Here is a 13,563-nt window from a genome sequence, read left to right as displayed (position 1 = left end):
TTTCCATAATGTAGAGTTCACTGAGGACCAAGTTATTGAAACCCATTTATGAAGTTCTACATCTGCTATGGCTTCCTAGAATTTTTGGTGGGGCCTATCAGCTAAAATTCATCTACTTACAAATAACAGAAAACCCAAGTAAAATGACTTATACTTTCTCTGTATTTATCTTTCACTTCATGATAAAAAAAACAGCTGGAGTACCAATCGTTAGTACCACCAATAATTAGTCCTTCACAGGCAGTGCCCACGGTCAGGAAAGGGTCAGTCCTTATTTTATGTTCATTTTGGAAAGAAAAGAAAATATTCCCAGTAGAGAGACACCCCCTTATGTCTCATTGTCCAGTGTTTCATCAAATGCCTAAACCTAAGCCACACACTGGCAGGGGTGGAATTAACATGACTGGTTTAAACAATCAAGGTTTATCCTGGGGTGGGGGGGGGCGGGGAGGGCGGGACTTGGGAGACCATCAAACATAAAACCCCTGAGTAGAGTTGTAGCCAGAGGAAGTGGCAGAATATCTGTACAGGAACAGTCAACAATCAGGGCTACGTGGGAGGGTAACATTTTCACAACAAAGGACTTGGATTTCTGAAAACCTGCAGAACAAGTGAACAAATGGAATTTGTCTGGGCTGCTTTAAACATTACTAATTTGTATGTCTATGCCTCACCACTTTCAGATTTCTTATTGAAGATGTTTAGTGGATTTAATGAAGTGACTGCATCCAGAAACACAGGGTCCCTGAGAGGACATAAAATAAACCAGAGTATAAGATCCACCTTCATCCCTTTTGCCTTTTTGGAGTTCTCCCTACATTCCAACTTAACCTCCCCAAGACTCCCTCACTCTTCAATTCTAAAGGAAGGAGAAGAGTTCATCCAGGCCAGACACCCCCCCCCCCAACACACACACACACACACACACACACACACACACACACACACACACCCATGCTTTCCATCATGGTTGTCACTATTATAAATTTATTCGTGACAATAACTGACAAAAGTCTGTCTCCCGTTCAAAGGCACATAGAAGTAAAGGCAAACAGAAATAATCTCCCACAGTAGAGAGAGTCTCACTGTCCAGGGCTTCCTCATATTCCAAACTTAACCCAAATAGTGGCCAGGGGAGTGGAATTTCTGTGACTCAGTGAGACGGCTATAGGAAGAGGGGCCCACAGCAGGTGCCTGGCACAGAGTAGACCTTCAAAAAAATATTTAGTAAAAGAGAATAAATCCACCATTTCCCTCATTTCTTAGCCATAATTCTTTCTTAATTCCATGCTGAAGATTCACTGCTTCTCCATTATGTAGTAAATCCCTGCCAACAAAAAGAAAGCAAAGGGCTAAAAATCCTCTGACCTTAACTGTCTTAGGAGGAGAAGGGCAGGAACGCGTGGTACTGAGCTCCCTGGTTGGACTGAAACAGCTTGAAAAATATCTGTGATCTCAGATGTCACTCATGCCAGCAAGTACTTCGACCCTTCCTGTCCTAGGACACCTCACTATCACTATTTAAAAGCTCTGGTCTCCAAATCAGTACAGTATCATGAAGAAAAGGGGAATTTATTTTTTAAACTTAACAAATTGACATGTTCTAAATCAATGAAAAGTTTTCTGCATGATTCAATATTAACAGTTAATAAAAATCTATCAATTGGCTGGGGTGCAGGAAAAAACCTCTTCTGAGGTTATAAATCACACAGATAGCAACTCAAGCAGGGCCTGTCATTAGCGTATGAGGGGGAAAATCCATAGATGATGCATAGTTGTTCACAGAACATCCACAGGTCTCTGTCCTTAAGCTCAGAACTCAGATTAAGTATTAAATGTTACCAAATATTGCTCAGCACATAGATTTGCAAAAAAAGAAAAAGAAAATAAAACCCCCCAAAACCAATTCATGGATGCCTGCTATTTAAGACATCTAGCTCACTAATTGCAAAATCTTTAGGAAAGTCTGCCCAGCATCAAAGCCTTGGTTGATCCTATGAGCAATTCTAAATGAAAAACTGTCTCCATTGTGAGTAAATAAAACGCTTAATGCGGTTTCTGGCTCTAACGCTGTTTCTCCTGTGGGTTTTGAAATGACCTTCCTGAAAGCATCAAGGACTATAACTTTTTAGATAAAGAAACTTGTTCTTGTTTTAAGTCTATGTCAGGTTCATTCCCCTATAAGCCCACAGTTTTCAAAAGCAGAGGAAAAAGTAATCCAGAATTTTTTTTAAAAAAATCCTGTTTCCAGAATGAAGTTGCCTGTCAGCCTGCCTTGGGCCTTAGGTGGAAAAGCAGAGATTAAAGAGTCAGTATTCTTTTTCATGTTTCATCTGCCAGTTTGTGAATGTAGAAAGAGAACCAGTGGCTATAGCTAAGCACCCAACTGTGGTACTAAGTAGAATCTCTCTCTCTCTCTCTCTCTCTCTCTCTCTCTCTCTCTCTCTCTCTCTCTCTCTCTCTCACACACACACACACACACACACACACACACACACACACACTCCACATTAGTGAATTGAAATAATTTTTGAGTTCCAGCACAAGGCATCTGCTCTCCATTCTCTGCAGCCATTGATGAAGGTACCTCAGGAGGGTGAATGGCGCTGCAGATGCGTCCTCCTATCGCCAGGACGATAATGAAGCCCTTTGTTCAGCCCTGTGAATGTGAAGTGTGAAATCTCCGATGATCTCACCATTTCCTATTTATTCTATACTTACCTGAATACGCCAAGTATTGCAGCTTTTTAATGCATATGCAAACCACTAAAATGTCCTTTTGTGAGACACTTTGCTAAAAGGCCGCTTTTGATACGTGTTCTCCATCTCCTCTTCAAGCTGAATTAGACTGCTTCCTTCTTTCTAAGACACAAGTAACTCACTATTTAGAGTCTTTGGCTTTGATTTTGTAGAACAGCCCAACAGGAAGAGACCATGTTCTCTTCTATTCTCCATATTTCTGAAGGCAAACTTGGACCGATTTGTTTTGATTTACGAACAGAATTATGTTCCTGCCACAGACACAGGCTTCCTTTATGTCCTTTCAGTCCTCAGTCTATCTTTGTGGACCAAGTTTTCCCAAAAAAACACAACTGAACCGCTTTTGTTGGTAACTGCAGAGCCATGGCCGTGTGCTTCAGCAAAAGCCCTCAGGTTTGGGGGGACGGCAGTACATTTCTTGCATCCCTACCAGCAAGCCCAAACCCATTGAACCGGTAACATTTAAAAAGGATATTGAATAATACTGAGCATCAGTCTTTGGCTGGGGAATGGGGAGGGGGGCAGGGTTGTATTTGATGTAAAAAGCCACGTGTTCTGTAACATTGGCTCTCTGCAATTTTCTTTTGATTGAACCATATTCGCCACCCCCTTCACAGTTGGGGTGGATGGTGTTCTGATGCCGCCAGCCATGGCTAGTGAGATGAGCAGGCCTGGAACAGTGCAGCCAGGAGGAGCTACGGCTCTTGGTCTGTATTGTGTTGTTCTCACAGTGGAGTCACCTCTCTCCTCTGAAGAACACGGTTTGTTACTCAGGCACCTTTAGCTTGGAAGGTAGGTGGTACTGATGCCAGGTTCATGGTTCTCCTCGGAGTGATGGCAGCCACAGCAGTGGTTACACCCTAGACTTCAGGGTAAAAAGGAGCAGGCTCTACATGGTAGCAGAGGTGTTCGCAGACACACCTGGGACCCTTTGAGGTTGTAAGTGACCCTGGGAAAGAGGTCCTCGTCCTCCTCTGTATTCGTGTTTGTCCTATAAAAGCTAAGGAAAGACCACTCCAATGTCTGGGGGTCCTTTAATAAAAACTAATTCCTATAGCACAACTTTAAAGACGTAATTCTACAGATGTGATGGTGTGATTAATGAATTCAGTGAGGGACACACAGGCTGCACTACCAAAAAGTGTGGAAAGCAAGCAGTAGACATGGGCATAAATCACAAAGAAGGTGCTAGGTTAAGTGTCGGACCACATCATGACGTCAGGTTAAAAATAGGGCCCACACATGCATTTCCTCTCTCTCTAGTTCCATTCTTTATAGTTTGAGCACATTGTTATGAAATTACTATGAAATTACTCCCAGACTCTTTTCAAAGGACAATTAACCATATTTTAAGGACTTTCACAACAAATGACTTACATCATGTTTATTTCTGTTTTTCCTCACAAAAAAATAACACAAAACAAAACAAACAAAAAAACCTTTATGAAATACACTGATACAAACATCCTCTCATTTCTATCACAAGCTAAAACTCAAAAATAAAAACAACAGCTACTGGATTAAAGAGAATCGAAAAAGTTTTTGTGTTTTTCAAATTGTCTAATTTATTACAAACTAAAAATCTCCTTCAAACTGGCACCAAGGTGAGCTCAGGAAAGGCTGGCAGACCCTGCCTCTGGCCCAGCTGGAATGATCTAGCTGATATGCCAATATGATTAAAAAAAAAAAAGAGGGGGAGTTTCATCCAAAAGTCATAGATTTATATTCTGGAGCCCCAAGAAAAATATTTTTCTTGTTTATTTTAAACGAAGCAAAATTCCACTATAACCTCCTTTATGGGGCCTCTTGAAAAACAAAAGCAACTGGGCAATCCTCTGGTCATCACTGGATGCCACAGTGGGCGCTGACTCAGTGCCTTAGCCTAGTTATGTAGATTCCCACCAGCACGTGGGGTCTCATTCAGAAAACATTAATCCTGAGGAAATAGTCATGATCTAAGACCATGGTAAAATGGTTACCTTTTAAGAATTCTGTTTGTCAGGCTGGTTGGGGGTGGGCGAGTAATGGATTAAGTCAAACTTTACTTCAGCCGACCAAAGGTGGGCTCCCAGATCTGCTCTGTGGCATTCACCAGGGTAAGTTAAGGCACTCAACTAGCTCCTGACGCCCAAGGAACCCCTTGTCAGTCCTTTCACCTTTCACAACCACTTCCTCACATCAAAATTTACCTGGCCTGACTCTTTCAGTAGGTCTCCCCCCTTTATTAGATGGCCCTGGGCCTGGGTGATGAAGAAGTCTGTATTAATGTATTCATTCATTCATTCATTCATTCATTCGTAATAAATTTGTATTTATCTTCTCAGGAAGCACAGATGCACTAAAGCACACCAAGAGTCAAACTGCCTTAACGCAAAAAGGTGACACCACCCTTCCATCGCATAGCAGGGATCCCAGCAGGGAGGGAGACATTTTGCTGGCTTTGCATTTCAAATTTGAGCTTTTTGTTTCTTTGATTGTCTTTAAGTAAGAGAAAGTATTAAGAAGAGGGGCTGATCTTTATGTTGATTCTGTACATTCTAATTTGACTATAATTCCGTTCTCACTTTGACCCTTTCTATGCAAAGTATTCTGGTGATATACATGTATTTTAAATTTGCCTGCTTTGGGTCAAAAATCCAGAATCCCCAGCCATCTAAGTGGTCTACCATCTCAGTGTTTTCTTCATGTGCTTCAAAAAATGGACTTGTTAGACTCTTTGCCTTTGTTAAATAACTAGAACCATTCAAAATAACTCCTTGTTCCAGTTACACAGCTGATAGAATTATACACCAATCCTTGATTGGGGGCTATCAACTTTCTCTGTGAAAATAGTGGGCAGAATTTCATAACCCATCATTCCTCTATTAACAGTTAACCAGGTTGAGAGGATTTGAATAAAGCACATCTCATTGAATGCAACAATAGCTTGACAGAGAGCTGTGTGGCAGAGTTAGTATTTTACTGCTCTCAGCTTCACCACGCGGTCTTGTAGCCTGGGAAGCCATGCATGCAGAATGGCAGAACTTACAATCGCCCACAAAAGGCGAGTGCAATGCTACCTGTGGAGCCTGGCCACCGGCCAATGACAGTCCCGGGACTTAGAACCACCCTAAGCTGTCGAATGGTTATGGAATAGAACTTGCTACTACTTGAAGCCCTCATCAAAGCAAGGCTTTCTCAAGCAACTGTTAAGATATATAATTATTCAACTTTACAACCATCCATTTAGTGTGTTGTGAGAAAAGGTGAGAAATGGGAGAAAGGCATTGAAGTTTATATGTTTATGGATATAATAGGTGGAGGTTTGATTTTTGATCGCTTTCAGGGGTCAGGAAGAGTGGCTCAGACATGACAGCAAAGTGCTTCAACAGCCTTAAACACAGCTCTTTTCCAAAGTGACTTCCCTTTACTCCTCTACCCCACCCCCCGCTAAAAAAAAAAATCAAAATGTACTTCATGAAACTATTGTATATGAAGCACTTATTAGCCGTAATTAAATGGACAATATGAATTTACTACGTCTTTAGGACTCTGGCTTGTTCTGGTTTAGAGCAAGATGATTAATGCAAATACATATTACTTGAGATAACCATTTAGCAGCTAATTTAGCCAAATTTATTACAGCAGTTAGAGCTTTTTCATTTTAGCAGACAGAGACAAGGACATGCCAAAAGTGGGTGATGTGGATGAGTGCACACTGCCCTCTAGTGGCCAGCCAGCTGGCAGGCTGCTGGGGGGTGTGGAGTCTCTGCCATGCGTATCCAAGCAATAGCAGAGGATTTGCACGTTTCCGGCATCTTTTTAAACCATTCCCTCCCATAGCACTTTATTTCAGGGATGATTTAGTGCATTTCCCCCTTTTACTAGCTCAGGAGTACCCAGATACAAGTCAAATCAATTTCGACTTGGCAAGATTTTGGTTAAAGTATCATTTTTAACATCTGCATTTTAAAGCTCTCTTTCAGTGGGTATTTAATGGCACCGTTTCACATTACTGATTGTTTTTACTTGTTCCTTCATTTGGGGCCATATTTCAGAGTCTGTGTGGAGCTGTCACTCTGTTTGGCTCCAGCCAAGTCAATTCCGTGCCTCCCTTAGGCCAGCATTTCTCTCTGACTCGGCTGGGAAATTTATTTTATTCCAACATTCCGTAAAGTCTCACCAGAATTTCCCCTGACTGACCAATGTAAATTTAGTTCATACGTGGACCATAAATTCTGTTGCACAAGATCAAAAGGAACAGATGCACAAGGACGCTGGCTGACACTGCTCGCTCGCATGAGGTGAACGATCAAAGGAGGGGTAAAGTATCTTCGGAGGGACTTGAATACCCAGAATCTCAAAGAGGTCTACCTCGAAGCTATGAATAAATCCGTGCACATTTGCCTTTGTTGCCATCTGATGGCGAACCCATTGACAATATCCACACTGCATTAGGTATTCTGTGAGCCAAAAAGATTTGTAGTCCTTTTATTCTTCCTTCCACGCCATGGCTGCCCAAAATGGAACAAAGTTTTGCTACAAATGCTAGCAACCCTCACTGGGGAGATGCTGCTCCACTGAATTGTTGATTTTATTTGTTCTGCTAATGGCATTCTACATTAAGCATACAGGGAGCCACCCTGGCTCAGTGCAGTCCTCCCCTTTCTAAGCTTGAGGTTTTGCAGACATGACAATCATCTGGTCCCAGTCTTAATACGCAGGGCCTTCTGTTTTGTTTCCCCCCAGTGCTGAATAAGGGCCAGTGTGTGACGAAGTACTACCGCTGGATGCAGAAGAACGGAGGCTACATCTGGATACAGTCTAGTGCCACCATAGCTATTAATGCCAAGAATGCAAATGAGAAGAACATCATCTGGGTGAATTACCTTCTTAGGTATATTTTCTAATTCTTGTTTGCTTCTCTTTCAGTCATAAAATAGGCATCCCAATGGTTAGTAACTGGCATGTTGTATTATCTCTTGACAGTATCAGGTGTGCAATTATGTGGAAATTCTGCTTTTCTTTCCACAAGAGTCAAAGAAATGTGAAACGATCAAAGCTATGTTGGAAGGGACTTCCAGGGCAGATTCACAACATTGTCAATAATGCTTGGTCTGTCAACATTTGGAAAGCTCTGCAGAAGCTGCTTTGGTTTCCCCAAAAATGCTCAGGCCATAAAAAGAATATAGATGTTTGCCTAAAACTGATGCCTTCAAAAGCACCCCCTTCTCCACACGTACATACACGCACTCACACACTCCAATCCTTGTGAAAATTAAGCAAAAGGGGATGAAATTAAGCAAGGTACGTTATAGTTCTCCTGTGTTCCATGCCTTAGAATCCCCCAGCATAGTAACTTGCTTTGCTAGAATCAAGATAATCCTATATAATAAAAGGATAATATACAAATCAACCGAAAGGCTGAACAACCGGTCACTATGACACACACTGACCACCAGGGGGCAGACACTCAATGCAGAAGGATGTTCCACTACTGGCTTAGGCTCCCCGCAGGGAGGGGGCCTAAGCCATCAGTTAGACATCCCCCGAGGGCTCCCAGACTGTGAGAGGGTGCAGGCCCGGCTGAAGGACACCCCTCCCAAGTACACAAATTTCATGCACTGGGCCTCTAGTATCAGTATAAAAATGAAGGCAACCTTCTTTTGCCTATTCTGTGACCTCAGGCAAGTTTTACAACTTTTTTAATGTGCCCTCAAATTGACATCCATGAATGTGGCCACACTCAAAAGCTTCCTAAATTCTAGCATGCAGCACCATTTCTCAGTCCTTCCTCCTTTCTGCCTTTGGATTCAAACTAGCAAAAAAAGTAGCCAAGACCAAAGCCTGGGTGGTCTGCATTTGGGGGCAAGCTTTGTGGGAGGTTCTCCACCAATCCTGTCATGGAGCTATCTGAACATTCAGCTGGCTCCCTTCCACCACTGTCATTCCCATCTCTGGCTTCCCTTGGCCTGCAGCCACCAAGCAGGGCCCACACATGGTCTGAGTAGGAAAACTTCCAATAGGTCTTATGAATGGAAGTTGTTACCCTTTGGCTGATAATCTAGACAGGGAGTACTTGAATCCCATTTTTCTTTGAGACAGCCAAATGAAGCTGAGAGGCTGACAACCATGGCTCGTCAGCACGCTGACCCTTCAGAGTGTGTTCATGCACGTTGGTGATGACTTGAAGGCATGAATGTGCTTGCTACCAATAGCATATCAATCAGACACTAATGATTATTGCTCTAGAGAGGGCTTTAATGTGCACCACTTAAAAGAGTCTTCATTTATCTACTTTTTTTCCCCATTTTTGACCTCTTCTACTCTACATCAATTCGCTCTAAAGGTATGTGTATTTAATGTGGATTCCTCCAAGGCCTGAATTTCATGCAATCATGTGTTTGCGGCATCAAGAAATCCTTTTATATAAAGGTTATGGAACAGTGGCAATATGTCAGGCAGAAGGTTATAAACTTAATGCCAAAGAGGAAATAGGATAAGATACTATGGCATTGACAGTATTTTGCTGGGCAAAAGATGGAGTTGTGCCAAGGAGACCCATTATTATTAGACACAGGTAACAGAGACACCACGGATAAGAAGATGCCTGTTTCCACGGTGATGTACCCTAGGGCACTAAAACCATCTATATGGTTGTTGCTCCCATTCAGGGCGATTTCTTCCTATTTGGACCTTCCTTACTGCACCCCCAGCCTCATGACTTCCTACTCTGCCTCCAAATGGAGGGCATGAGAAGGGTTAAGGAGAGGTCAGTCCATGCAGCTTTGGGTGAACACTGTTAGTTTAGCCTAGGACCACATGGCACAAGCTCATGAGTGTTTGGTGACTCTGGTCCATCTAATTACATATGGAGAGGAAGGAATCAGATTGGGTACCAAAGGCAAGTCTTCAGGCTCAAGAGCCTCAATCTCAGACATGCTAGACCTGTGTCAGCTAACCTAAAGACTCCCCTTGAGTTCAATAATTACAGGCCATCAGTGTCAAATGACTTGTGAACCTCCAAGCCATATGGACCAAAGGAGACTAATATAGATGGGCTTTAGCAGTAAAAACTCTACCAAGTGCTAACTCCTTGGTATCCCTTCTATAGGCTAGAGATCTGGTAAGAAAAGGACCTGGCCTTGGCAAACAGCAACTATTCAAGTTTGCTTTTCTTTCCCGCCTTCTTGTCCTTTGTTCTTCCTTGAGCAATATTTCCATGCTCCCTCTTCCTCCTCAGAATCTCTCACTTCTGGGCCCCATCTAGGCTTGTTCTTCTCTGTTCTGAAATGATTACTCCCCAGTCTTCCTCCCATTCCCTCACAATGCTTGGTAGAATTACAGACTGAGAATATTCAGAAACTGCATTAGTGCTAAGGCTACCTCCCCACCATTAGTCTCATCTGATTACCTAGAGAAAGCACTGCTGCTGAAGCTAATTCACACTAAGGAGTATGCGCCTGATAATCCATCTCAGTGAATTAACCCTCCCAGAGACAGTTGCAATTTTAGTTACTGAACCAGTGACTCTTTAATGTAGGAATCCCACTAGAAATTAGCAAGTGATTCGGTAATCCTCTATTGCGAGCCTCTGGTTGACTAGCCATTATGGAAGGATAGCAGAGGCATCTTCCATTTTGAGGCAAGAGACTTTCCTTGTGGCTTCCGGTTACAGTAGCCTGTACTGTTCATGCCTTGGGCCAGCCTTGGAGTGGCATTTTTAGAAGACAGCTAACTCAAATTTGACTGAATATCCTCTCTTTTCCAGAAAAGGCTTGTTTCTGAATTTAAAATGGAACAAAAATTAAACATGTTTGTGCAAGTGGGGTTAGATCCATTCTGTTAGGGTCTCTTTCACACTGGGACCCTCCCCACCGCAATCAGATTCCCAGCTAACAAGCTACAGGTGTACACCACATGAACAGATGAAAATGTGATTGTAATGGGTGTGTTGACAGTTCAGTAGCCATAATCCACGCATCCCAGGGTGCACCTGTGCATCTGTCAGATCTTAGGCACTCAGGGCTCTGCCCCTACCCCCCACAGCTTTGGAGCCATCTGAATAACTGAGAAGCTCCATCAAGGAGCCAAGACAAGGGTACTGAGGCAATGGACTCATGAGGAGCCCAGGAGAAGTCAGGGCACCCCAGGAGGGATGGGAGGGAACTGCTGAGAGCACTTCTCCTCCTCCCTTCCCCCCAGGTGTCCTACTGCGAGGAATGTCAAGCAGCACAGTTCCCTGGCCCCCAGTGGTACCTGATTAAGTAAAAGCTTGTTAGTGGCTTTCACGTAGTATTTGGGTATTCAATCATCGTAGCAGGGCGCACCTGTGCCCCAGCACAGGCTTCCAAGCTTCTGTAAAATTGCCATGATGAACAGAGAAATTACTTCATGTTTAGTCGTTTACACTCTCTAAACTCCAAAAGTTTGGGGCAAGGAAATGGGAAGAAAATGGTGAAAAGCAAACTATACAGAATGGGTGCCTGCACTCCTGACGAATCTCCCTCCCTCCCCGCAGTAACCCCGAGTACAAGGACACCCCGATGGACATCGCGCAGCTCCCCCATCTGCCAGAGAAAACTTCGGAATCCTCGGAGACATCGGACTCTGAGTCAGACTCTAAAGACACCTCAGGTATTACAGGTATTACTGCTTCTCCGTGTTCTGCAGTTACGGCTTGCCTTTCCGAACATGAGGGGTGGGTCACGGGAGAGGGCCACCGTCAGAGCACAGCAACTGGTCAGATTTTATATTAAGACATATGCTGCATCAAGGTATTACTGAGTCTCTCTTTCTACACACACATGCATACAAACACTGTATTTATACCACCACATATATGTATACACACATATGTGTATGTATACACATACAATACTTACATTTATATGTGATAGTGTATCAATATATACATATATTTATGTGTATAAATATATACTTATATGTATGTTGTGATATATTTACATACATATAGATATACTGTAGTGTATAAATTTACATACACAAATATACTTCATGTCAGTCCTCCACTGGCCATACAGAAGGGGCCCTGCCCTAACCCCATAGTGAGGGCTGGCCTCTTTACCAGAAGCATATAGCAGGGCTGTCTCTGATGCTCAAAGACAGACTCTGACTATGCACCCCAAATATCCACATCCTCCACCAAGCTGGAATGAAGCCTCTAAAGTGAGATACTTAATGCCATTGGTAATGACTCAGGTGCTGGGCTGTTACTCGTTTCCTGAATCTCTGCAAAGCAAACCCATGCTTTCCCATTTCTAGTTATTTGAGAAGTAGGCTTTCTGAGTTCTTTGGAGCACAGGAAAATTAATATAAAAAATTTACCTTTCCTCCAAGCCCTAGGCCCCTTCACAGACACACAGAGCCAGGGGACACCGATCTCACAGAATCTCACAGCTGCCCAAAACCCTGAGCCTCTTCTAACCCAACCTCTTTGGCCACGGAAAGGAAGGCCAGAGTAGTTACATGCTTTGTTCAAGGTTCTAGTCCAGGCTGCCATCCAAAAGCATCACAGCAGAGCCATAAAACCAGCATCATCCCTAAGTCTCCTGAGGTTGTATTCCTGGGAAATTCTATTCTGCCTAAAATGTGTTGGACAGCTAGGGTTCTGGGCCACTCCCCAGCCTTAGGGCACTACTCTCCAGGTTTGTAAACAATATCCCTCCACTCCAGACACAGCCTCAGGGAAGCCCGGGAGGATCTGATTGTTTTCCTGTCCCCTAAATTGCATTCATTTGAAAGTTCTGTGCTGGGGCAGAAGTCCTAGAAGAGACGGCCTCTGCTCCTCGTTTATACAGTGGGCCAAAAAGGCAAACATTCCTTGCCCCATGGAGCTTATATTCTAGTTGGAAGAGATAGAAGTTAATAAAAATGAATAAAACATAACGGTGGATCAGGTGGTGGTGAATACTGTAGAGAAAAATAACTTTAGGAAAAGAATATGGTTTTCAATGAACGGTTAGTCACCAGTGGAAGGTGCAAGACCTCTTTAGACAATCACCTTACACACCATTTTTCTGTGCCACTCACACCTTATTCTAAGATATTTACTCTGACTCCCTCGAGTAGGTTTGCAGGCCCTCTCGATCGTTAATGTACCTGTGAATCTCCTAGGGCCGTGGTGGGCAAAAAGCCACATGCTCTTTGGCCCCTGGAGTGTGGCTCTTCCTAAGCCTTAGGAGTACCCCAATTAAGTTAATAACAATGTACCTACCTATATAGTTTAAGTTTAAAAAATTTGGCTCTCAAAAGAAATTTCAGTCATTGTACTGTTGATATTTGGCTCTGTTGACTAATGAGTTTGCCTACCACTGTCTAGGGATATTCAAATACAAAATCTGATGGGTGGGGGCCTGGGACTCTGCATTTGCAGCAAGCGTCCAGTCCGGCCAGTGCTGCTGGGCCATGGACCACACTTTGCATAAAGGTCCAGCTAACCTAGGCCCTCAAGAGAGAAAGCAGGGCATCAAGGCGGTGGACCAGCTCAGGGCTGCAACACATTCCGCCCCCCCCCCCCCCGCCCCCCAGCAGGTGAGAGATGAACCTGGCCCTGCTAATGTGGTGTCTCCTTTGTCTCCTCTTCCCCTCCCGCCCCGCCCGGCCCCCACCGGCCCCACGCAGAGGACAATGAGAACTCCAAGTCCGATGAGAAGGGGAACCAGTCTGAGAACAGCGAAGACCCGGAGCCCGACCGGAAAAAGTCGGGCAGCACGTGCGACCAGGACATGAACTGCAATGACCAAGGCCACAGCTCCAGCAATCCGGACAGTCCCGACAGCGACGACAGCTTCGAGCACTCGG

The 13,563-nt window shown here is 43.8% G+C and overlaps 1 protein-coding gene across 1 annotated transcript in view; it reads left to right on the top strand.

Annotated features, from left to right (window-relative positions):
• NPAS3 (neuronal PAS domain protein 3) overlaps positions 1-13,563 on the top strand; it is an 869,596-nt gene that overhangs the window by 854,360 nt on the left and 1,673 nt on the right. Inside the window, 3 exon segments of the mRNA XM_023751473.1 lie at positions 7,489-7,636; positions 11,261-11,385; positions 13,384-13,563. Coding sequence (XP_023607241.1) covers positions 7,489-7,636; positions 11,261-11,385; positions 13,384-13,563 — 453 coding nt within the window.

The sequence above is a fragment of the Myotis lucifugus genome, unplaced genomic scaffold, assembly GCF_000147115.1.
Source record: "Myotis lucifugus unplaced genomic scaffold, Myoluc2.0 scaffold_22, whole genome shotgun sequence".
Classification (NCBI taxonomy): Eukaryota; Metazoa; Chordata; class Mammalia; order Chiroptera; family Vespertilionidae; genus Myotis; species Myotis lucifugus.
The sequence above is the reverse complement of the archived record's forward strand: the minus strand, read 5'-3'. Positions and strand labels throughout refer to the sequence as shown.